General features: G+C 46.4%; 1 protein-coding gene across 1 annotated transcript in view; it reads right to left on the minus strand.

Moving 5' to 3' along the window:
- The window catches only part of LOC121272526 (sprouty-related, EVH1 domain-containing protein 2-like), a 96,819-nt gene that overhangs the window by 5,253 nt on the left and 64,480 nt on the right, over positions 1–27,086 (minus strand). Inside the window, exon 6 of the mRNA XM_041179141.1 lies at positions 1,864–1,958. Within this exon, the coding sequence (XP_041035075.1) occupies positions 1,864–1,958 (95 nt within the window). The remainder of the gene's footprint in view (positions 1–1,863; positions 1,959–27,086) is intronic.

A 27,086-nucleotide genomic window follows, 5' to 3' on the forward strand; every position in this document is an offset into this window, starting at 1 on the left:
ACATGTCCAACCTCTCCTCATAAGATAACCCCTTCATTCCAGTTAAGTAAACCTTCTCCAAACTGCTTCAATGCAATTATATTCTTTCTTAAATAAGGAGACCAAAACTGTACACTGTATTCCAGATGTGGCCTCACCAACGCCCTATAACTGTAGCGACACTTCCCTGCTTTTATATTCCATTCCCTTGCAATAAACAACAACATTCCATTTGCCTTCTTAATCGCTGCGTACTAACTTTTTTGCAATTCATGTACCAGGACACCCAGATCCCTCTGTACCACCGAGTTCTGCAGTCTCTCTCCTTTTATGCTGCTTTTTTATTCTTCCTGCCAAAATGGACAAGTTCACATTTTCCCACATTATGCTCCATCTGCCAAATTTTTGCCCACTCGCTTGACCTATCTATATCCCTTTGCTGACACCTTATGTCCTCTTCACAACTTACTATCCTACCTTTGTGTCATCAGCAAATTTAGCTACCATACATTCGGTCCCTTCATCCAAGTCATTAATATAGATTGTAAATGGTTGAGGACCCAGCATTGATCCCTGCGGCACTCCACTGGCTACATATGCTGACTCCAAAATGACCTTTTTATCTGTTTCTCATTAACTAGTTAACTATTCATGCTAATATGTTACCCCCCTAAACCATGAGCTTTTATTTTGTGTAGTAACCTCTGATGTGGCATCTTGTCAAATACCTTCTGGAAATCCAAGTGCACCACATCTACAGGTTCCCCTTTATCCATGTTGCTTGCTACTCCCTCAAAGAACTCTAATAAATTAGTCAAGCATGATTTCCCTTTCCCACAACCATGTGACTTTGCCTGATTGTATTATGATTTTCTAAGTGTCTCCTTAATAATAGATTCTAGCTTTTTCCCTATGACAAATGTTAGGCTAACTGGCCTATAGTTTCCTGCTTTCTGTCTCTCTCCTTTTTTGAATAGAGGAGTTACGTTCGTTATGTTCCAACCTGATGGGGCTTTTCCAGAATCTAGGGAATTTTGGAAAATTAAAACGAATCCATGTACTATCTCAGCAGCTATTTCTTTTAAGACCCGAGGATGAAGTCCATCAGGTCCTGGGGACTTGTCAGCCTTAACTCCTTCAAGAGATCTGATGAAGAGTCTTACAGCCAAACTGTAAATCAACCCCTTCTCCATCCACTGAGCACTGTCACCTCCAGACTCAATGGCTCAATTGGGCTTAGCCACTCAGAAATGGGCTCACACGGTGCTTAGGGTTGCCAATTCCAGGAGGGCTTGTCACATTTCGTCTGGCCTCCAACTGCTTTGCCCCGCCCTGCTCTTCCATTGGTCACCTGACATGTCAAACCTGCTCACAAGTGGACAACAATGGCAGCTACAACACCTCAATCCTCTCTCTGTTCCCTGGAAACCGGTCTATTCACCATGTGATTCGATGTGTGAGAGTGCACAGGTCACGCACATCCTATGCATTGTGGCACTGAATGATGTTGAGAATCTGACTTGAGAGAAACTGGGGAAGAAAATGTTCTGATAATTCATCAGCTGGCTGTTGTTCATTGGCGGTTAATCTTTAAATATCAAAAGGACTCCAGGTTGATGAAGGACAGTGGGTAACCCTAGTAACCTTGTCAATTGATGTTATGTAGCACTGGAGTGATTTATAGATTGTCCCCTGCACTGTCGGCCTTCACCTTCGCTACATTGCTCTAGAATGGCTGCTTTCACCACCATGACTCTTGGCCACATTCCCTCGTGCACTAGTCTCGGGGAAGTTTTGAAAAGTGCCTTCTCTCAACCCCTCTCTACCCCCAGGAAGACAAAGTGATGGAGGATAAGAAGGATGCTCTTTAAATGAAACACTTACTTGAGTTTTTCCAGGTTCTCAGGAGGCCGGCATTGCAGGATGGACCAAAGGCCAAGTCCACCATCATCCTGGAGAACCAAAATCTTCGAAATGTTCTGAAATAGGGCATGTTCCAGAGTTGTATAGGCATCCAACTCTTAGCCTAATTTGGACTGAATCAGCCACAAATTGAGTTCTGTTGAAGGGTCATGAGGACTCGAAACGTCAACTCTTTTCTTCTCCGCCGATGCTGCCAGACCTGCTGAGTTTTTCCAGGTAATTCTGTTTTTGTTTTGGATTTCCAGCATCCGCAGTTTTTTGTTTTTAGCCACAAATCCGTTGCTCATCACCATCCCCACACCCCCACCCTCAAAAGACCTCATTTTCAAACTCAAAGGTTGGTAGGTGTTTGGTAAAATAGGATGTTGAGCAGGTGTTTCAGTCTAACTCCTGCTTTGATGATGCTCAGTTCTACAGGGCTGGATTTTTAGATGGAGGCATAAGAACATATGGAAGTGACGGGCAGAATAAGACCCTCCAGTCCTTCATGTCAGCCCCACACTCATGATGGCTGGACCATCGTGTCAGGACACATTTTAACCCCTGCCTCCTGTGCCCCTCACCCCTCCCCCACAAGAGCCGAGTGTGGAACTAGAGCAAAACCCAGGCCGATAACATACGAACGTACAAGTTAGGAGCAGGAGTAGGCCACTCGGCCCTTCGAGCCTGCTCCACTGTTCGGTAAGATCATGGCTGATCTGAACCTCCTGCCTACTCCCGATAACTCTTCACCCCCTTATTTATCAAGACTATCTACCTCTGCTTTGAAAACATTCACAGACTCTACTTCCACTGCCTTTTGAGGAAGGGAGTTTGAAAGAATCTGAGAAAAAAATTCATCTCATCTCTGTTTTAAATGGGCTACCCCTTATTTTTATACAGTGACCCCCCTAGTTCTAGATTCCCCCACAAGTGGAAACATCTTTTCCACATCCACCCTGTCAATTCCCCTCAGGATGAGTGATAATAAAGAGAAGGATTATCCTGTAAAATTTCTCTCCAACCTTCTCAAGTGATCAAAACCAGTCCAGGACATCACAAAGACCATGTATAAAACCATTTAGCTTCTAAGATGGTGCAATCTCTACCCCAGTGGAGAACAGGTCCAGCCCCCTCTTGAAGACAACATTCAGCCTGCAATGTATTCTGGACGCTCACTACTCTCTGGGAAAATAAAAATCACTTAACGTCCAATCTCTTTCTACTTCTGCTGGTATAAAAGCCTCCCCCCCACCCCCCCCAAACCCCCACCTTGCCACCACCGTCAAAGTGCATCATCTTTCCCGGCCAATCAGAAAGAATCAGAATCAGGGGTGATCCTGATTGGATCACTCTTCGCTGTCATTAAAAAGACATGCATTTCTATAGCACCTTTCATGACCTCGGGACATCGCAAAGTGCTTTACAGCGAGGGAAGTACTTTTGAGGTGTAGCCACCGTTGGAGTGCAGGAAGTGCTGCTGTCAATCTGTGCACAGCAAGCTCCCACAAACAGCAATGTGACAATCAGTTTTTATGATCTTGATTGAGAGGTAAATATTGACCTGGACACTGGGGACAACTGTCCTGCTCTTCTTAGAAATAGTACCTTGCGATCTTTTGTGCCCATCATAGACTTGGTTTAACATCACATCTGAAAGACATTACCTCTGACAGAGCAGCACTCCATCGGTACTGCAGTGGTATGTCAGCCTAGATTTTTGTGCAGAAGTCCCTGGAGTGGAACTGGAAACCACGGCTTTCTAATTGAGGCGAGAATGCCTCTCTAAGCCATAGTTATTAGTAAGTGCTTAGGGTTATGGTACTGGAATAGTAATTCAGATGCCTGGATTAATGATCTGAGACATGAATGCAACTCCCAATCATGGTAGCTAGGGAATTCAAATTCAATTAATTAATAAATCTGAAATAAAACACTACTATCAGTAATGAAACTACCATCAATTGATGTAAAAACCCATCTGGTTCCCTAATGTCTTTAGGGAAGGAAACTTGCCATTCTTACCTGGCCTGGCCTACACGTGACTCCAGACCCACAACAACTTGGTTGACTCTTAACTGCCCTGTGAAATGGCCTAGCAAGCCGTTCAGTTCTATCAAACTGCTGGGAAAAGCTGCAACCCACCATTTTTTATTACTTTTGTTTATTCTACATACAGGCATTGGGAATAGAAGGAAAAATGTTTCGTGCTGTGGGATGGTTGGAGACAGGGGAGCATGTCATTCAACTAGAGTTGGCAACCAACCCCATGAGATATTCACACTGCCACATTCCACTGGGAATGCTGTATGCAATTCCGGTCAGGATAACGATTAGAATCAGATTACTGGCCTCGGGAAGAGCCACGGGCAGTGATTGTAAGTACCAGCCATCCAAGTTAGGCTGAAAGTAGAGATTGCCAACTCTCCAGGTCACCCCCCACCCCCCAAAGTCCCCAGGGACGTAAGCTTCATCTGGTCACCGAGTCAATCGTCTTTGAGCACTTTCTTGTTTATTAGATTTTAAAATATCGGAGGTGAGGGGGTGAGGAGAAATAAAGGCTGCTTGACCAGGTGGAGGTGGGTTGGGGCAGTGAGCTGGGGGGGGGGGGGGGGGGGGGGGGGGGGGTATCACGCGATGAAACCTCCAGGAATACATCCAAGCAGAGTTGGCAACCCTGGGTGAAAGGTTAAAGGTGACGGAACTTGTTCCCTTTGCAAACCGCGGCCCTTTTTTTAAGGAATTCGTGCCGTGTGTGGGTTTTCCTATCGCAATGAAAAGACAGAACTGACAAGTGCAAAACGTGTTTTATTAAAAAACCTGACTTTGTTTTTAAATACCTTTTTTTTTGTTTTAAAATTTCAGTTGCCACAAACCCGTCTCCACCCTCGCCGTTCACATTTTTTTTTAAATAAACACCTTTTTTTAAAAAAAAAAATCATGACATACTTTGTCAGGAAAGTGCTGCTGCATCGCAATCTCCATGACAACGCACAGAATGGGTGGCACTTGCTCGCCCCGAGGCCCCTCCCATTGAGGTCCTCGTCAAGACACAAAGATAGACTTACGATATAGAGTGTACAAAGCAGCAGATACAGAACAAGAAAATTATATTACAACCCCACAAAAGGTTTTACAAAACATCAGTAAAACACCCCCAATACATCAGACAACTCGAGCACTCTCCACAGTATTGGATTGGCATAGTGCAAAGTAGAGTCTGTACAACTATATGCAAATTCATTATATGCAAATTCCAGATACCTCTTTATCCATACTTGTAACTATTATTTTATAAAATGTTCTCCTTTTATACCTCCCTACCCATAACAGAGAGCTCCATGGGTTATTCTGTCTCTTCAGCAACTGCCATAACAACTTCTAGGCGTGACCAGCTTTGCCACCCCCGCCCCCCCCACCCCCGCACCACCCCCCACCGCCACCCCTTCGAACGTTGCGTCGTGGTCCCTCTCACCCCGGGATCGGTCACATGGTTGGTGGCCAAGTCACAAGTGGCAGATGAAGGGAGCGCCCAGGGCGCCAGCCCTTTTGAATTGTCCTGCATTCCCCGGATTCGGGGTCAAACTTTCACCCCGGCACAACCGATTCTCATGCTGCCCCTCTCTTTCCTTTCTCCACCACCCTGATGCCAGGCAACTGGAAATTTGGTATGGACGATGCGTGCCAGGGTATAGTGTGGTGGAATCAAGACTGTGCCCCTTGACATTCAATGGTGCAATGCATGTGTGTTTGAGACTTCCAATAGTCTGATAAAGTGAATATCCATTGGATTCTTGCTGTGTATGAGACTCTAGGGCTGAAATAAATTTCTTAGAGGCTTAAAATGATAAAGTTTTAACGAGTGACCAACACAGACCAGATCCTTTGTTTCTCATTACATCACACCGTGAATAGCCAATGACATCACACTGTGGATAGCCAATGTCATCACACCGCAAGCAGCCAATAATCACATCACGAATAGTCAATGTCATCAGACGCAGACAGCCGATGACATCACACTATGAATGGCCAATGACATCACACTGTGAATAACCAATGACATCACATCGCGAATAGTAAATGACATCACAGCATGGATAGCCAATGACATCACACCGCAAATAGTCAATGCAATCACACAGCGAATAGCCAATGACGTCAGAATGCAGATAGCCAATGACTTCAGACTGACTAGCCAATGACATCAGAACATGGATAGCTAATTACATCATACCGTGGATAGGCAATGACTTCACACTGCAAACAGCTAATGACATCAGACAGAAAATGCCATTTACTCTTCGGATGGCATTCCAGTTTGACTCTCCATTGGCTTCATACCCAAATCTGTCCAGGTCCTATTGGATTAGATGGTCAAAATTGGGACATAGAGACAACATGTGTGGGCTGGGGAATGAGAGAAAAACAATGTGATTAGGAAATGAGGAGACTTGAGAAAGAGGACGAGGGAATAAATGGGAAAGAAGAATGAAAGCAAGGGACCTGAAGAAGCGGACGAGAATAGGTAAGCAGGAGAGGGGGATAAGAGATTGAGGTAGAAAGAGACAGAGACTGAAAGGGATTGTGAAGAGAGGAATAAGGAATGGGGAATTAAAGAAGACAGCAACAAAACAAGGGAGGATAAGTGAGGAGATGTGAATAATTAAGAGGGTGTGAGAGAGGAGTTGGAGCTGTTGGTAGTGTCCCTGCCTCTAAATCAGGAGGTCTGGGTTCGAGTCCCACTCCAGGACCTGATGGCTGTGGAAGGTGCATTCATAACACACAATCCCTTTCAATCTCTGTCTCTTTCCACTTCAATCTCTTCTCTTACTTCTCTCTCCCACTTACCTATTCCTTTCCCCTTCCTCAGCTCCCTCTCTTTTGCTCCTCTCTTTCCCGTTTATTCCCCCATCCTCTTTCTCAAGCCACCTTGCCCGCTTCCTAATCACATTGTTTTTCTCATGTTGCCTCTATAGTTCAAATTTTGAACATCTTACTAATTGGACAGATTGATTATCAACCCGCCAATACCCCATCACGCCTATGCCAGGGGATAGGAGGAGGAGCGTCTCCAGGTCAGCCAGAACCTGCAGAAGGTAACAGCAAACCACTGCAGTACCTTGCCAAGCATAACCATGGACCAACACGTGGAAGTCCTTGATCAACAACGCTCTTAGGGCGTGGTACTAGGAGAGAGGAGAGTAATGGAGAGTAGAATGTAAAGAGGCAGGAAGGTGGAAGAAGACATGTAGAAATGGACTAAGAGGATGGGAATGAGCTGGCATAATGTGAAAGGGGGAGTGAGGGATGGAGTGAAGGTAGAAAGGAATTAGGAGAGTGGGGAATGGGTGATGGGAATGGTTTGAGGATGGAATGGACAGGGAGTGCATAAGAGAGGAGGATGGGGGAGGATAGAAAAAGGCAGAAAGAGGAAGACAGATGATGAGGAGGATTGGGATAGAGGGATGAGAGAAAGAAAGATTCTGAGATTGAAAGGAATGGGGAGGTGAGGGGAAAATAAGAAAGCAATGGGATTAAACGAAGAGGGTGATAAGAGGAGGGAAGACACATGATGAAGAAATGAGACAGGTGGAGGGAACTGGATATGCAAGAGAAATAATTAGGATGCAAAGGAGTGAAAGAGAGAAGAAAAGGCAATAAGAGAAAAGGGGGAAATAAGAGAAAAGAAAGCAGAAAGATTGAGAGACGTGAAGAGAGGAGGAAGAAACCAAATGAGTAAGAGAAGCCAAAGGTGGAAGGGAGAGAGATAGAATGGATGGAGAGTAATAAATGGGAGGGAGATGAAGTAGGAGAGAGATGTAAACAGGAGGAGATAAATGAAGAAGGGGATGGGGAGATGTAGAAGCAGGGGAGAGGGAGAAGTCAAAGCGCGAAGGAAAGAGAATGAACTGGGGCAAGGGGAAGACAGATGAAAAGGCGAGAGAGAGAGAGAGAGCAGTGAATTGAGGAGAGGTAAGGAAGCAGAGGACATTACAAAGTGGGGAGGAGGAAGATCACAGGGAAATAGGGGGACAGAAAGGATGGGGAAATAAAGAGAGAAATTCAGGAGAAGAAAAAGGGGTGGGGCATAAATAAAAGAGAGGAATATTGAAAGGACTTCAAACTGGTAAGAGGGTGGGGGGGGCAAGATCTGGTGAAAATGACGTATATCTGAAGACAAAAGAATTAGGAAGTAATCTTAAAGGTTAGAACTAAGAGAACAAACAAGCGGAACATAAACAGACTGGAGCAGGTACGGTAATCAAAAAAGCTTTAAGGGATTGTTAAAATTAAAAAAAAGGGGGTAAAAAGTACTGTTGATTTCAGCTGCCTTCGCACAGCTTCCAGAATAAAAGCAGGAGCTGGAGGCAATAGCTGTAGTGAGAAATCAGATGTAATAGGATGAACTGAGACATAGTGATGTACATAACAAAGCTGACAACTAAATATCATGTGTTAGGATAGAAACAGAAAGGATGGAGGAAAAAGAAGGTGGAGCAGAGGATTAATCAGAGATAACAATTAAATCTGTTAACGAAATCCATATGGATTAAAATAAAACTTAAGGGATCGATCACACTAATCGGAATGTACTACAGGCTCACCTAAGAATGGAAAAAGGTGAAGGAAGAAATGTGTAAAGAAATATGTGAAATGAATAAAGGATGTGAAATAACAATCACGGGAGATTTTAACTAATTCTAAATAAAGCTAATAAGTAGTCCACGCTGAAGAGGTGTGTGAAGTGGAATTTTTACATTGTGTGCAGGACTCCTTTCTTACCCGGTGTGCAAAAAGTCCAACAAGTGAAGAAGGACTGATGGATCCAGTATTGGGTAATGAACTAGAACAGGTAGGAGAAGTAAGAGTAACTACCTGGTTTCGAACCAGGGACCTTTTGCATGTTAGGCGAAAGTGATAGCCACTACACTGCAGAAATAACTAAATGGTTTTGTGGTCATTATCAAACTTCTTAATTCCAGATTTTTATTTAATGTAATCTCACCATATGTCTTGGTGGGATTTGAACCCAGGTCTTCAGACCTTTGCCCTGAAATAGTACTCCAGTGAAAATACCACCTAGGCAATAGTGATCACAACATAATAAGGTTTAGGATGGAGAAAGATATATAAGTAAGACAAAGATCACACCATTAAGTTGGAAAAATTATGATTTTAAGGGGTTGAGATGGAACAAGGAAAAATAAACTGGAAATATTCACGGATAAATGGAGAAACAGAGCAGCAGTGGGAAACATTTGAGTTAGTGATCAATGGAGCCCTGGAAAAATATATCTAATGAGAAAGCAAGAACAAACTAGTCAGCAATGACAACAGTGGATGGCTAACTAAATATGGCAACATTGAAATTTATGTGTAAGACAGAAAAACAAAGGAAAGGACAATGAAGGGAAATATGAACAGGTTCGGGAAAGAAATCAAATCAATCAATTGGAGAAACCACAAAATTAGATGCTTAAATATGAGAATAGTATTCTGCAGAGACAAAACTCACAAAAGAAAAAATGAGAATAGAGTTAGGAGCACAAAGGGCTACACATGATAAGCTGATAGCTAATGACACCAAAATAGTGGAAGTATTAAATAATTACTTTGCCTCAATATTTGCCAGGGAAACTAAGATGGTGGACATGACATCAGAGAAAGAGATCAAAAAGGATGTTAACACAAACTTAGAGGGAACTTCTGGCCTGAATAAAATTCTTTGAAGGAGTAACACGAAGGGTGGATATGAGTAATGCAGTTCCTGTGATATATTTGGATTTCCATAAGGTATCGCATGGTTGACTCATGACCAAGGTTGGAACATGTGGAGTCAGGGGACAAGTAGTAGGATGGATAGCAAGCTGCCTATGAAAGAGCGAATGGAGAGTAGGGGTTAAAGGTGGTTACTCAGATCGATGTTCCGAAAGAGTGAATGCAGCAAACAATGGGTTATCCGACACTTATATGAGCCATTTGGATTCGGGAATCAGAAAAGCAATCACAGAAATTTGCAGATACCACCGGGTACAGTTAATACAGACGAGGACTGTGCCCAAATATAGGAAGGCACTCATAAACTTGCAAAATGGGTGTACCATTGGCAAATGAACTTCAATACAATTAAGTGTGAGGTGGTACATTTTTGTGAGAAGAATAAGGATGTCATATACTCCTTGGAAATGAGAGGTCTAAAAGGGATGGAGGAAATGGCTGATGGGCTGAATGGCTGCCTGTATAGTTCTAAGAGAGGGATGCTGAGGTACAGAAACTAAAAAGAGTGACGAAGAATAACAAGCCATAAAAATGCAAACAAAACACTGGGGTGTATTTCCATAGGGGTAGAATTGTAAAGCAGCAAGATGATACAGTTGTACAAGGCATTTGGCCTGTGAACAGTTCTGAGTTCCACTATCTCACCGAATGGTGAAACAGCTAGGGGTAAACGGCTGACTCCTGTTCCAATTAAAGATATAGAGGCACTGGAGAAGGCGCAAAAAAAAAGAATAAAGGATTTACTGGAACGATACCAGAATTGAGAGGGTTACAGAATCAGGAAAGATTGAACAGGCTGGGTCTCTTTCCTCTAGCAAAGAGAAGGCCAAGAGAGTGACATGATGGAGGTTTTAAGACTATGGAAGGGCTCAATAAGCTTAGCTGTAGAGAAGATTGCCAGCAATGACCAGAATGAGGGAACATAAATATAAGATAGCAACTAATAAACCCAACAGGGAATTCAGGAGAAACTTTCTTATGCAGAGAGTGGTTAGAACGTGGAATTTGCTACCACGGGGAGTAGTTGAGACGAATAGAATCAATGTAGATAACCACATGATGGAGAAAGGAATAGGAGATGCTGATGGGATTAAAGGAAGAGAGGTGGAGGGAGGCTGGTGCGCAGCATAAACACCAGGATGGGTGTGTTGGGCCGAATGGCCTCTTTCCTCTGCTGTAGATACTTTGTAGAGTGAGATGAGAGACCAAACGGGATAGAATAAAACAAGCACAGCATGAAAGAATGGGCTGCAGGAAAGGAGATGGTGAATTTAGTTTGGATCGGGGAAGTAGAGAGGAGAACAGGAGACGTGAAGCAGTAAGAAAGGAGAGAGAGAAATGGAGCTCAGGGAAGTCAGTCAGTGTCAAGCATTAATGTTACCTCCACACTCTCAATGAGGACATTTCAGAGGAGTGATAAATGATAAGACACTACACACCAATAAAAGCGCAAAACAATGGATACCTTTCCAATAAATGAGGCATCATCGACACTCTTAACTTAGATTTGGTGTTTAACAGTCTATTAGCTGGAGATATAATTATCTAAATGATGTGGCCAATCATTTCACTGGAAATGGGCATTACTTCTCCTGACACTGGCTAATGCTGGGAGAAGTGACCAATAAATGCTTGTTGAAAATGCTCCTGAGATTGCAGGGATGAACTATCTCCATTCAGCTGCATAATCACACTATTCAATCACTGGTGGGATAGGGGCGTTCTATACTCAGTGCCCAGGGACAGGAAGCTTACAACACATGAGACTGGGTTCCACTCTCAAACCTTCAATGAGGTTCAATTCCTGGAGGAACCCAACTCCATGAACATAATGGACCCCAGTGCAATGCTGCACTTTCGATCTACAACCATTGAGAATAGGCATCGAGATTTCACCCTGGGCCTGGACTCACCTCGCTATCGCCATACCCCAGAAACACACGTACAAACAGCACACGCACACGTCTAAACAAACACGCACACTCACGCATAAACATGCCCGCACGCACAAGCAAAATCAACAACAGGCTATTTCTATTGCTGTAGTTCAGTGAGATTGAACCATCGGCTCGGGATCAATGGGGCCCAACAGCTGGTGCCAAGTAAGAACATAAGAAATAGGAGTAAGAGTAGACCACTCAGCCCATCAATACAATCATGGCTGACCTTGGGCTTCAACTCCATTTTCCAGCCCATTCCCCATATCCCTCAAATCCCTGAGACACCAAAAATCTGTCTGTCCCAGTGGGAGGAAAGAATCCTACTCTCACCTGACCGTAAGGCCAGGGCACCCATGCCAGTTTTTGGTTTGCTCCATTTCTGAGCAACTCCCCAGTTTGTTTACTCTCTCTTGCCCGCTCCTTCCCAGTCTCGATGATTAAGCCAAGAGAAGAGCAACAGATGTACCTCTTTGCCTGACTGTGAATGTTTGTGACTGCTAGTGGTGACTAGGAGCCTAATGACTCATCCATTCCTACGAGTCTTTGAGATCTCCGTGCCCCCCTCCAATTGTGACCTCGCGATCCCGGGTTTCTATCAGCCTGCCATTGTCATCTGTCGAAGCCTTAAGCTTAGAATTCTCTCTCAACCTCTCTCTCTCTCCTCCTTGAAAAAATATCATTGACACCTTCCACTTTGTCGGAGTTCTTGGCCACCTAGCCTATTACCTCTTTAGACGGCTCAGTGTCAGGTTTTTGTCTGATAATGCTCCTGTGAGGCATCTTGGGACATTTTTACGAGGCTAAGGGCACTAAATAAATGCAGCTAGCTGCTGTTGTAGCTCATTGTTTGTGTTGAGGGCTGTCCATTTATGCCACATTTAAAACTGCCTCTCTTTTTAGTGCAACACAGCTTTGCTCAGGCTGCATGAGGTAGGAAACTTGGGTTGGTTGCTAAGCACTCCTTTAAAAGAAATGAAAATGCTGCATTTATCTAGCAATTTTCCCAAACCCAGGGAACTCCCCAAAGAGCTCACAGCCAACAAAGTGCTTTTGAACTATAGTTACTGTTGTAATGTAGAAAACACAGCAGCCAATTTGCACACAGCAAGCTCCCAGGTACAGCAATGCAGTAACGACTAGAGTTTGAGTGCATTGATTGGATTGGTCTGGACACTGGGAGGACGGTCCCCTGCTCTTCTTCAAAATAGCGCCAGCAGAATGTTTGACATCTACCTGAGAGGCCAGGTGGGGCCTTGGTTTAAGGCCACACTTGAAAGACAACACCTCCAGCTATGCAGCACTCCCTCAGTGCGGCACTGGGAGTGTCAGCCTGGATCATGTACTCAAGTGGGGGTTGAACTCAAAATCCTCTAGCTCAGAGGCAAGAGTGTTACCCACTGAGGCTGGGCAGTGAAGTGACTACCCCTAGTTCAGGTCTAGTGTTGAAACACTTATCTAATACACAATATTACAATTACAATAACATCGGCAGCTTGGCTTGGTTTAGCATGCCCTCAAATATGGCTCAGAAATTTGTGGACTTTGAACACTCCAGCCTACCCCTTCCCCCCCACCTCCCCCCGAGTGCCAGTGCCTGATTGTCTCCAGGGCAGATACTGAGAGAGTGCTGCACTGTCAGAGGTGCCACCCTTGGAATGAGATGTTAAACTTGCAAATGTCATGGGGCCCCGCAGTGCGATCAGGAAACAAATGGGTGGAGTGTGGGAGCTGTCTAGGGTGGGCCGGCCAACATTCCTCCCTCAACCCAACCCCCGCAGCATTGAAAAGAAACGCAGATTTGAGCAGGGCTCCCCCTCTTGTCCAGTGTGGGGTATTTCTGACGTAGATTGACTGCTGCCTCCCTACATGATAACAGCCTCAGCCCTTTCAAAAGGGAGCCCATTGCGGTGAAGACCTTTGGCAAACATTTAAACCCAAGACTTCCTCCTTCCTCAGTGAAGAACACAACAGCGGACAGCTCGTCCAGAAGCGGTTTTAAAGGAAAAACACTGAATTGCAAACAGGACACCAGAATGAAGCCAAAATAATATGAAAGGAAAGATCCACAAAGGCTTTGGATAAAGAGATGGGGCAGTGGGAATGGGATTAATTGGATAAGCTTTCCAAAGAGCTGGCATAGGTATGATGGGCTGAATAGCCTCCTTTGACACTGGAAGAATCTATATACAGCCTCCTCTCCGACAATATTGTTATATTCAGTATTTAAAATATATATATATATATACATACAACTGAGAATAAATAATTTACAACGTGCAACTGTGAAAGATAAACATTTGCATTAAGTACAGTAAAATCTGATTGTCTTTACTTAGCACAGAACAAAAGGCACCAAAAAGCAGACAGCACAGTGGCTGATGCCTGAGGTAAAATAAATAACCATAAATAAATATTAAATATTCCCACACACAAGCTGATGGTTGACACATTGTACGGGGCAGGTGCCAATGTTGCGAGACCCATGTGGGTCAAACTACTCCCCTTGAGGAAGGAACCATAGGGTCATGCATTTTAATTTCTGTCTGCCTATTTTTTTAAACCCCAGGGCAACTTTAAAAAACTTATCACATTTGCTTTGAAAAATCAAACAGTGCAAGTTGCTTTGCGTGTGGAAATCTGGGTATTAGAGGATAAACTCCCATATCGAGCCACTGTGAAACAGTGACAGGATATTCTGGAATTCCCTTCCTAAAGCCCTTCCCATCGCCACTTCACGTAAAAGACATGCCTTAAAACTTACCTCTTCAGCTAAGCTTTTGGCCGTTTGTCCAAACATCCCCTTATATGTCACTGGGTAACGCTCTCGCCTGACCTGCCGGGTTCTGGGTTTCACACTCCAGCTGGCACTCCAGTGCAGTGCCGAGGGAGTGCTGCACTGTCTGAGGTGCTGTCTTGTGAGTGAGATGTTAAACCGAGGCCCCGTCTGCCCTTTTAGGTGGAAGCAAAAGATTCTAATCTACTGTTTCAAAGACGGGCATGGGGGGGGTTGGTTTGCTATCCCCACGATTGCCCTGGCTAACGTTACATCCCTCAATCAACATCACAGAACCGGATTCTCTGATCATTATTACATTTGCGGGAGCTTGCTGTGGACATATTGGCTGCTGTGCTTCCCACATGACAACAGTCAACTACAAAAGTACTTCACTGTCTGTAAAACGCTGTGCGAGGTCTGATGGTGGGGAGGGGTGCTATATCAATGCAAGTCTTCTTTTTTTATATGGTGTTTTAAGCGTTTGTCTGACGGCGCTCCTGTGAAGTGCCTTGGGGCATTTCACTACTTTAAGGCCAACGTGGCAGTCATTTTATTCTCACAGGATCCCAGGAATGACCGTGAATCCCCCTCCTGCACCGCACCGCCCCCCCCCCCCCCCCACGGGCAGCAGTTTACCTCTGGTGGTGATGGCTCAGGGAGGAGCACTTGCACAGACCTTCCCAGTCATCACGCGAGTGGCTTCCCTCATGATCGCTGACGTCAAGCAGCCAACCGCCAGACACAGGGATTTTCCTGCTTAAGTCCCGGGTTTGGGGGTGGGGATTTTCAGGTGTCCCCCCCACCACCGCTGCGGGTGAGGGTGTGCCCCGGCCTGAAGAGTCCATCGACTCGCGGCGGGACCAGAAGATCTTGGTGGCGGGTGGGGTGTGGTAAACCCCCGGCGCTGGGGGTGGGCTTTGAACCCGGAACGGTTCTGAAACAAGAGGGTCACCGCTGAGCTACAGCTAAAGGTGGGGGGAGGAGGAGGAGAGACGCCAGCGCTTGCAGAAGGGCCTGGTTTGGGACACAGAGGAAAAGATGTCCAATGCAGTCACGACGACCACACGGTCTCGAGAGAGAGACTCTTAAAGGTCAAGAGATTGGGTAGAGAAATCATGGGCAGGATTTTACACATCGGTGAGCAGGGGGCGGGGCCTGCTCGCCGACGTGTAAAATGACGCAGGATGTTGTGGGGCGGAACTCCCGACATCACCGCGCCCCATTTAAATTTTCAGGAAGGTGGGGGTGCAGCAAAATCAGCTGCGGGCCCACCGACCTGTCAATGGCCACTTGAGGCCACTGACAGGATCAATTATATAATTAAAGGACCTGCCCGTCCAACCTTAAGGTTGGCAGGTCGGCCAGGAGCCCCGGCGGGAACTAGAGAAAACACGGAACCTCATCCAGCGGCGGGATGAGGTTGCATGTAGCTTTTAAAAAAGTTTCATAAAGTTTTTGGGAAAATTATGGACATGTCCCAACTCATGTGACAGCGTCACATGAGGGGTCATGTCAGGGAAATTTGACATTTCTATTTTTAGGTTTTTAACATTTTGAGGCGATCTCCCTGAGGCTGCACTTAGCCTCAGGGGGATGAGTGCGCTCTTTCGTGCGCATGTGTGAAAGAGCGCACTCTCGATTTTAGGGGTTACCCCCTACCCGCACCGGGAGTGCACAGCGCTTCTGTGCGGACGTCACGCTGGGCGGGCCTTAATTGGCCCACCCACGTAAAATGGCGCCACGCCTCCGACAGGAAGCGCACCTGTACGTGCCCGCCCATCAACTGCCCCCCAACCCCCCCCCAACGGGGGGAAAATTCAGCCCCATGAGTTACTCTTTTTCTCTCAAACATAAACCTCACTCATGGTTTTAGTTCATCGCTAACGGGCCAGAGCTCTTTACGGTGGGGTCTATGCTACTGCAACCGAAAATGCTTTCCAGAAAGTTTTTAAAAAGCCCTGCCCTGCTCTCACCCCCATTGCTCTGCATCTCAGTTGAAGGTGACGGTAACAGCAATTTGGAACAACAGCTGGTCAAGGGCAGTAATATTACATTTTAAATGTTTTCTCTCATTTTATAGTTTAGTTTGGTATTAGTTCTGTCTCTCTTTAAAAGGAAAAGGGGGGCTCCATCATTTGACAGCAAATTCTAATGCCCCCCTCCCCGTTGGTTTTATAGAAAAAGCAAGACCGGTTTTGTGCATTGTGCCCACAATCAGATCAGCCAATGATCTTCCTGGATGGCGGAGCAGGTTCAAGGAGCTACTCCTGCTCCTGGTTGCTAAGTTCTAATGCTGGGTCTTGCAATGAGGTGCATTGTCCCTTTAAGAATTCCAAAGTTGAGTGGGGTGGGGGGTGGGAAATAGAAAGAAAGGTTGGCGGAGCTGGTCCCACCTTCTTTTGGGCCGCCACCACTGATTGGCTGGGGCAGTCAAGATGCCATGGGGGGCCAGGATGTGAGAGCTCGATGGTCACTGGTGGATAGAGACCGGCAGGGACTCTGAGGCCATGTTTGGTTCTGGAGCGTGACCGAGTCTTCACTCTGGTGCCCGCCCTCCCGCCGATTAATTCCATTCATGTGTTTTAACTGCCCAGTGGGACGGGAGGTGGTGGTGGTGGTGGTGGGAGAACGGTGAGGTGAGAAACTCCAGGCTCGGTACTCCTGTCCGTTCCCTACGCTGGAGAGAGAGGCTCCAAGCCAGATAGGCTCACGTGGAAAAAAAAAATCCACGAGTGAGGCATAACTTCACTTGCGGGCCGGATTTTTACAGGGTTCGGGGTCTCTGGGTGTGAGCTGATTAAGACGGGAATCCTGAAGTTGTGGTCAGTCATTGAAGACTCTGCCTCAGGCTGCACCAGGGAACAGCCCCCCAAGAGCCGGCAACTAACAAATTCAGAGAGAATTTCAACACTCCAGCTCCCGCGTCACAGTTTCCAACCCAACAAAAGGCAGCCTCTCGCTTAAGAATGTGGGACATTAATGCCGATGTGATTAATACAATTTAATGAACAGAAGTGACCCTGAAAAGATAATTTCCTACTCTTTTGAGTGTACCAATTTTTTATTTTTTGCTCATTCACGGGATGTGGGTGTTGTTGGCTGGGCTATCATTTATTGCCCATACCTAATTGCCCCTTGAGAAGGTGGTGACTCACTACCTTCTTGAACCGCTGCAGTTTACATGGTGTCGGTACACCCACAGTGCTGATAGGGAGGGACTTCCAGGATTCTGACCCAGCGACAGTGAAGGAATGGCCAGTATATTTCCAAGTCAGGATTGGTGGAGGGGAACTTCCGGCTGGTGGTGTTCCCATCTATCTGCTGCCCTTGTCCTTCTAGATGGTAGTGGTTGTGGGTTTGGAAGGTGCTGCCTAAGGAGCCTTGGTGAGTTTCTGCAGTGCATCTTATAGATGGTACATACTGCTGCCACTGTGCGTCGGTGGTAAAAGGAGTGAATGTTTATGGATGGGGTGCCTATCAAGTGGGCTGCTCTGTCCTGGATGGTGTCGAGCTTCTTGAGTGTTGTTGGAGCTGCACTCATCCAGGCAAGTGGGGAGTATTCCATCACACTCCTGACTTGTAGATGGTGGACAGGCTTTGGGGAGTCAGGAGGTGAGTTACTCGCTGCAGGATTCCCAGCCTCTGACCTGCTCTTGTAGCCACAGTATTTATACGGCTAGTCCAGTTCAGTTTCTGGTCAATGGTAACCCCCAGGATATTGATATCGGGGGATTCAGCATGGGTAAGGCCATTGGATGTCAAGGGGAGATTAAACAAATAAACTAACAAAAAAATTAATTAACAGCCCCTTGAAAAGGTAGAGTAACAAAAATCAAGAACACAGGAAATTTAAGAACTTTGATTAAAATACCCTTTCTGGGGGCTGATGCTACATTCCAGCCCCAACAGTGTCCACTGCTCATGCAAGGCATCAAGTGTACTGGTAGAAAACTAATTTTATAGTTGTGGAGTGCTGCTAAATTATTAATGACTTTTTTAACGCTAATTTTTAATTATTTGTTTCTTTTAAAAAAGAGCTTTTTTTCACCTCTTTGGTATGTCCTAATCTTTAATCTCCTTGGTGCAAGAATTATATAAAAAAAATATTTAATCTCAGCGCTTTTAATTTTGGCTGACTGTGAGCATCCTTTAATGTGATTGGCTGGTTGGTCATCAGTCCAACTCCACATGGGGAATCGCTGATAACGAACACTGCAGCCGCTGCCATAGCCCGTCATAGTTGGAGGGGGAATTCTCGCCAACCCGTACCTCTCGCTTCCCCACTGATTGCAAAATCTGGGCCCCCATCCCTTGTGAAAAATTTGCGTGCCTGCTAATTAAAGAAAGAGCTCTTGGCAATAGGCGATGGATAACCGACTGGTTCAAAATGAGCACAAGGGCACAACTAGTTTTGATATATTGCACTGGGTCTTTCATTGAGATTCACCTGGGAGATTGAGGTAACAACGTCAGCTGTGTTTTTACCGGGCGAGGTGTGCCCCTGTGTGGATCTTATCAATGATGGACCCCACCAAAGGCTGGTGAACTAGAAACAGAGGTCAAGATGACCTGGGATGGCCTGGCCTACTCTCTCGGGCTTTGACTTTACATTGTGCCAGCATCAGTGCTCAACAAAGCCATTTTGTTTGTTATAAAACTCTAACGTCTGTAAAAAAAATATTGGTTGCATCTTGATTGTCGAACTGAGTGGCCTGCAAGGCCAATTCAGAGAAGATTAAGAGCGAGAGACTGGAATCATATGCAAGGCCAGACCAGGTATGAGGTAACAAGGAGGGCACTGGTGAACTAAATGGCTTTTACACCAATCTGGCAACTCCTCTAGACATTCCAGTGCCAGCAAGGAATTACCAGATTTTACTCCAAATTTAGAGCACAGAATCATTTTTGAGCCCCATTGACCTTTAACCTTTCATCCTTGCCTATGGCCAATCTTAAGACTATCCTTATCCAGCCATGCAGTCCTCATGTATCAGCCGCCCAAAGTACGAACTAACCCTGTTCTATCAGATGCCAACAGGAAACATCCTTTAACATCCACCTTTTCCCACTGCCTAGGGTCGCCAACTGTGATTAAATGTATCCCTGGAGGTTTCATCACCTGACTCGCCCCCCCCCCCCACCCACGCTCCAACCATTAGTCGGCCAACACATCCATCCTTGTGATGTACGGCCTTCCTACGCCAACTGGAAAGCAAAAAGACTCATTACTCGATTGGATGATGCTTGACTGCCAGCCAAACAACCTTTTTTCCCCCCATTTACAATATTTCTATAACTGGTAAAGAGAAATGTTCAAAGAAAATTAAAAACAAATCTCTTTTAGCGTCCCGATGATTTCTCTCCAGGGCGGCACACAGCGGTGTCCTGGAGATTGAGCTTCAAGTCCTGGAGACTCCAGGCCAATCCTGGAGGGTTGGCAACCCTGACAAGGCCCCATGAGGTGACGTACAAAGTTGTGCAGGTGCCTGTACTTCAATGTCATGACCGACAGGCCCTGAGGTTCCAGGACAGCCATCCCCATGGGTTTTACCTGTTCTACCCTGAACCAGTCTGCCGCACAGTCAGTGGTTGGCAAGGCCACTTGAACAGGAAGATTTTTTTTTAACTACTTGATGCTACTTCACATCAATCCCGCCTTGCGTTGCCGGCATTGTAGGCCCTAGGTTGGTGAGAAACTGCTTTAAATGACATTAGCATTGTCCCAATCCAGCTTAGTCATCTGGGTATTAAAAATGGCCACCCCAGTCAAAACCTTTGTTGTCGTGGGAAACGGACAGAAAGCAGGTTCCTCACTCGCTTCTACAGGCGTGAGTGAAAAATAATAGCAAAACGTTATCGCAAGAGGGAGGACACGCGCACAAGTCAGGGACGGGCTATTTGATCAGAAACGAATTCCACGTCCATACAAAATAGAAGATGTTGGAAAAGAAATAGCTGGGGTGTCGGTGGGGTGGGGGGTGGTCAAGGTTCAAAGTTCACTGCTGGCATTGCCAGACCACGTGGCTGAACTAACAATGCCAAACGTTACCACCCCATGAGCGCTCAGTACGGGCTCTGTGTTGGGGGATGTAAAACATGTTGCACATCTACATCAGTCATTTGAGAAAAAAATTATTTTTTTTTTCTTCAAACAAAAAATACACATATTTCAACTTCTCCAAAAGTATATTTCAGCCAGCGGGCCTAATCCCTAACTGGAGCCTTTCCCCAGGAAAATACCCGAGGCACCTAAAGAAGAACTTTGTTGGAAACCCTTGCCATGCCTTCACCGGCCAAAGGAAACACAAGATAACCCAGGTGGAGTTTGTTCTGGTGTCCATCACCCAGTCAAAAGAGTAGATCTTCCCTTGATAGGCTTTTGGGCCTAGTTAGTGTGAATCATTCTCACAAGGATTCTTTTGCGGCCACCATTTGCCAGGTTAAGAACCCGACAAGGAGCAGGGGACAGGGCAGTGAACAGAGCCGCCGGGTTCAAGATAAGTGGCAGAAGGTGTAGGTGGGGCATGAGGAAGAACTTTTTTTACGCAGAGGGTAGTGGATGACTGGAATTCGCTGCCCAAGCTGGTGGTAGAGGCAGAAACTCTAAAGTCTTTTAAAAAGTACCTGGATCTGCACCTTAAGTGCTGTAAGCAGCAGGGCTAAGGGCCGGGTGCAGGAAGGTGGGATTAGAAAGGTGTCCTCGTGCTGGCATGGACAAGATGGGCCGAATGGCCTCATTCTGTGCTGTAACGTTTCTATGGTTTGTTTTATTTTTACCCTGAATGGGGAAAGATAATTGAAATCTTGTTGATTAAAGGCCTTGCCATCAAATGTTACTGTCGCCTGTCTTGCATTCTAGAAGTTTCTGGAAACCCTGCTGAAAACTAGGGAACTTAGCAAGCCCCAGGCACCCAGAATGCTCATTCCCAGATAGGCAAGGACTGCAAGACTCGGAGAGATTTTACTTTGCAATGTGCCCCAAGTAAACAATAAAGATTTTGCCTTTCCCTGAGCAGAGTACTGTAGACCCCACAGTATTAATGCTGAGTACTAAAATAGAGCATTAATACTTTATAGTAATAATGTAGAGTCACTATTAAGAAAATACTAATACCAAATATTAACAGTATTAATATTTTAGACCAATGAAAATTGTTGCATCTTTGTCATATTGACAAGATACTGTTTGCTCTAGAGCATTAAAACTGATCAAGCATTAATACTTATTGCTGTATTAATGCAGAATCACTCTGAAACATTAATACCAAATACTACAACCAAGTATTCGCATGGAATATTAAGTGCTACTATGAAGTATTAATTGAGTATTAATACTGAATGTTAACACTGAATGGTTAAAAGTGTTCAGGTTATAACAGTTTACCAGTGTCACATGTTGAACGGAAAGGATTTCAAGAGTTGAGGTTTGAGTCTGATTTGACTCTGGGCTGTGGGTTAAAACTGACAGAGAGATGAGAATGTGTTATGCGGCGAGGATGTAGGGGTAAAGGTCTTGCACCTTTAACATGCATCGCACCGTTTTGGGTATAAAGGCCAGCCCAAAAAGAGGGCGAAAGTAGCCATTTCCTGCAGAAAGTTGCAACCGGCCCAGAACTAAGTCTGACCGGATCATCGCCCCATAGAATGTCCCTGAACAGTAGTCTTAAAGGGGCAGTCCTGGGAAAACACAACCCCGCCTTAGCAGCACACCACTAACCGCACTATCCGTGAGCAATGCCACGGGATGTCCAGTAGTTTGATTTAAATAAATACTGGGGAGAAAAAAAAGCAAATTGAAAGCGACTCTTTTAACAGCAGAAGCAAACTATTAATGATTACCTAAGTGCCATGAGTATGTACAATTAGCTAGGGTTTAATGCCAATGCTGATAAAGCTGGTGCCCTTTATCAGTGTCAAGCAGATCCTCCCTTAGTTCTGAAAGTAAAACAGCCGGAGGGGAGGGTGGGGTGGGAGGGGGGATGGGGTGGCACATCGGGGCTTAATTGCCACCCTGCACTATCGTACAGATAGTCACCAGGAATCAGAGGAACTAACGCCCCTTTCTCAGCCTGCCTGTTTTCCCCGTGGTTGGGTTGTAAGTGGGGAGTGGTGGGTGGGAGGTGGTGGGGGGGGGGGGTGGGGGTGCTGGGGCAGAGGCGGCTCAGGGGTGATGGGGGGTGGGTGGGGTATGGTGGGGGGGGGTGCTGGGGCGGAGGTGGCTCAGGGGTGTTGGGGGGTGGGTGGGAGGTGGGGAGGGAGCACTCCCCAACTCTGCGGACACTTCGAAATGCGTTCACAGGGAAGCAGGCACAGACCGTCTGATTGTCCCACGCATATTGGGCTGTCTTGCTCTGTAAACATGGCTGGGTCAAGTCGCCCAACCCGTTTTCATCGCCACAAATCCCCAGAGTGGCTGCTTATCAACATGGGGGGGCTTCACACCTGGGCAGATGATGCTCTCTGGCTCTACACAATGTGCCCAGAGGGTATTAGCTCACTACCTATTTGGCACCTTCCTCCCCTATGGGCTTGGAAGTATTCAACCTTTAACCCCATACGCCATTTGAGTCAAAAGGTGAGATATAGACAATGATAGCTCCTCCCACCCCCCACACCCGTGGTCTGAGCCTTGCCCCGCCCCCCCCTCCCCCCCCATAGGCTATGTGCCAACGGTAGATTGGCACCAGGCTGTGAGAACACTACGTAATGGATCCTCGATTGATCCAGCGACATCAGTCACACCCGGTTCAAAGTCGGCCATCTTGGACCCAATCCATTGCTGGAACAAAGACAGGCGACACCGGTAGCTCTGGTTTCTCACACACTCATTCATAACCCAACTCAACCCCAGCACACGTCCCTGAGCCCCCGTCTGACTGTATCCAACTCACACGGACAATTTAACACACGCGTGCGTGCAGCACGTGACGCTCCAGGCTGTAACTTTGCCAAGAAGCGATAACGAACAGTATAAAGTAGCCAGAACGATTGCACCGATCAGTTCGCCGTTAAAAGCATTAATGAAGTGATTGTCGTCTGTCTGACCCCCTGCCTCTCTCCTCAGGCACAGTGAAGTACTGACATTCTGAATGAATGTCTCCTCGTTTCACACCAGGCTGTTTGGAGTGATGGTGCACAGTGAGACTATTCTGGTGCTCTTTGCACCAGAGGAGGGGAAGAGGAACGAATCTCCAAGGACAGGAACATTTCTCCTTGGGGAGCAGATGCTCTAACACACTGGGGGATGTCTTAAACCCATGACACCGCCTCTCCGTTCATTCAACAACTGCTTTTGTAGTTTTTGTCCTACACAGGTTTACAGCAGACACAAATATTATAGAAACTAAGATTAGACAAGGACAGGGCCAGGTGCACATGTGATGGGACAAGGCTCTATGTCTGCATGGATCTGAGCTTTGTAAAGATTTGCTTAATGGTGATTAAAATTTGGTGAAAACTACCACAATTTATGCTCCTATATCACTCACCGACACACACAGGTGTTCACACACTCTCTCAGACACACATAATCAAACACATTCACATCCACCCACTCAGGTGGACACACACACAATGATACATGCTCTCTCTTTCTCTCACACACACATACACAGAAACACAACATACACACAGGTACACAGGTAAACACACATCCAGAGACACATACACATGGACATACACACTCACTTATCACTCATACGCACTCTCTCTCTCTCTCTCACGCACGCGCACACACGTACACGCGCACTCATGAACTCACTCCCTCTCACACTCTCGTACACACTCACAACTCACATGCACACTCATATGCACATGAACACTCACACACGCACACTCAACTCTCTCTCACACACACACATACACATACACGTTGAAACTCATGAACATACACACAGATACTCAGGCAAACACACATCCACTCACAGAGAGACATGCACATGGACATACACACTCACTCATTATACATACACACACTCACTCTCATGCACATGTATGCACAATCGCTCATGTACACGTACGCATGCACTTACCCTCACACGCCACACTCACACGCACTCACGCTCTTTCTCACATGCACACGCTCTCACAAGACTCGCTCACACACACACAGACACACACAAACGTACATGCTCTCTCCCATGCGCTTGCTCGCTCACTCACACGCACCCTCACTCTCGTGCGCACTCGCACACGCACACGTGCACACACACACTCTCGCACGCTCTCGCTCACACACTTGCGCTCACTCACTCTCGCTCTCACACACAGTCACTTTCACGCACACACACATACACTCACTCACGCACGTGCTCACTCATTCACTCTCGCTCTCACACATGTGCGAACGCTCTCGTGCACTCATTCACTTTCACTCTCGCATGCACTCTCATACACGCACACCCACTCTCATACACGCACACACCCACATTCTCATACATGCATATACATTCTCATAGACACACACACACAGAGCCACTCTCATACACACATACACCCACACTTTTATACATGCACATACATTCTCATACACACACACCCACACATTCTTATACACACACACACTCTCATACCCACACTCTCACACCCACACTCTCACACTCAAAAACACACTTATACACTGATGTTAACTAACTCTCACACTCATCCACACACACTCTCATACGCACACATGCTCAAACACTATGCACAAATACTCACACCTCTCACACACTCATACACACACACTCTCATGAGACACGCTCATGCACTGATGTCAACTAACTCTCTCACACGCACAGACATGGACACACTGACTCAAACTCACACACCCTCTCACACACACAGATAACTGAATGAATTGGAGAAGGTTAAGTATAGCAGATCCTGGGTCCCTGCTCTCCAGTCGGAAATATATCTGAATATCTGAAATGGAGACTATGTCAGCATGTGAATGTGCTTGAGAGAGGGAAGAGAGAGAGGAAGAGAGAGAGAGAGGGAGGGGGGATGGAGGGTGAGAGAGGGAGGGAGAGAACAGGAGTGTTTAAGTGAGAGTGAGTGAGAGAGACAGAACACATATGTGTGCGTGTGAAAGAAAGAATGAGTGAGAAAGCAAGAAAGAAACAGAGGTAGAATGTGTGTAAGTGTGAGGTAGAGAATGAGAGAGAAAGACAGTGGGATATGTGTACATGAAAAAGAAAGAGAGAGACATAAGTGCAGAGAGGTGGGTGGAATGTGTGAGGGGAGAGAGAGACTGAGAGAGCGTGTGTATGTGTGTGTGTATATATACATGTTTGTGTGTGTGTATACGTGTGTGTGTGTGTATACGTGTGTGTATATACGTGTGTGTATGTACGTGTGTATATATACATGCGTGTGTGTGTATATATACACGTTTGTGTGTGTATATACACGTGTGTGTGTATACACATGTGTGTGTGTGTATACACGTGTGTGTATGTACATAAATGTGTGTGTATATGTGTGTGTGTGTATATACGTGTGTGTGTATATACGTGTGTGTGTATATACATGTGTGTGTAAAAGAGAGAAAGAGAGAGAGAGTGAGAGAAAGAGAGGTAGAACATGCAAACAATTCTGTGGGTGAGGCAGAGTTGGGACGGGGTGAGGGGGAGTTTCAATTTCCCTCTTTTACAGTCCCACCACGTACAATTAGCAGAAACCGGGCACAGTGGTGCGTCCCATTCTGTACACAGCCAGTTCGAAAAATAAATTAAATCACAATTGAAGGAATGGAACTCGCCACCGATGAGGTACCAAAGACGAGTGAGCAGGAGGTTCCGCTGGAACAAGGGAGCGACCTGTCGCATGGTCAGTTATTTCCAATCCAATCCAATCCAATCCAATCCAGCGCTGCTGAGACCATCCCCCTGTGTAAGTGCTGAGGTGTGTTCGGAGAAAAGCCCAGTCCCCAAGCATGAGTGCTCGACTCGACTTGAAAAATCAATCAGTCAAAAAATAAAAAAGGGGGAGCAGTGGGGGGTTGAAGCCCGGTGTGTTGGCAGGGGGGTGGGGTGTGTATGTGTGGGGGGGGGTGTGTATGTGTGGGGGGTGTGTGTGTGTGTGTGTGTGTGTGTGTCGGGGTGTGTGTGTGTGTGTGTGGGGGTGTGTGTGTGTGTGGGAGCGGGGTATGTGTGTGTCGGGTGTGTGTGCCTGTGTGTGTGGGGGTGTGTGTGTGTGGGGGGTGTGTATGTGTGGGGGTGTGTGTGTGTGTGTGGGGGTGTGTGTGTGTGGGAGGGGTGTGTGTGGGAGGGGTGTGTGTGTGTGGGGGGTGGGTATGTGTGGGGCTGTGTGTGTGTGTGGGGGTGTGTGTGTGTGGGAGGGGTCTGTGTGTGTGGGAGGGGTGTGTGTGTGTGGGGGGTGTGTATGTGTGGGGTTGTGTGTGTGTGTGGGGGTGTGTGTGTGTGGGAGGGGTGTGTGTGTGTGGGAGGGGTGTGTGTGTGTGGGGGATGTGTGTGTGTGGGGGGGTGTGTGTGTGGGGGGGTGTGTGTGGGGGTGTGTGTGTGTAGGGGGTGTGTATGTGGGGATGTGTGTGTGTGTGGGGGTGTGTATGTGGGGGGTGTGTGTGTGTGTGAGGGGTGTGTATGTGTGGGGGTGTGTGTGTGTGGGGGGAGTGTGTGTGTGGGGGGTGTGTGTGTGTGGGGGTGTGTATGTGTGTGGGGGTGTGTGTGTGTGGGGGTGTGTGTGTGTGTGAGGGTGTGTGTGTGTGC

Source organism: Carcharodon carcharias, chromosome 34 (assembly GCF_017639515.1).
Source record: "Carcharodon carcharias isolate sCarCar2 chromosome 34, sCarCar2.pri, whole genome shotgun sequence".
Lineage (NCBI taxonomy): Eukaryota > Metazoa > Chordata > Chondrichthyes > Lamniformes > Lamnidae > Carcharodon > Carcharodon carcharias.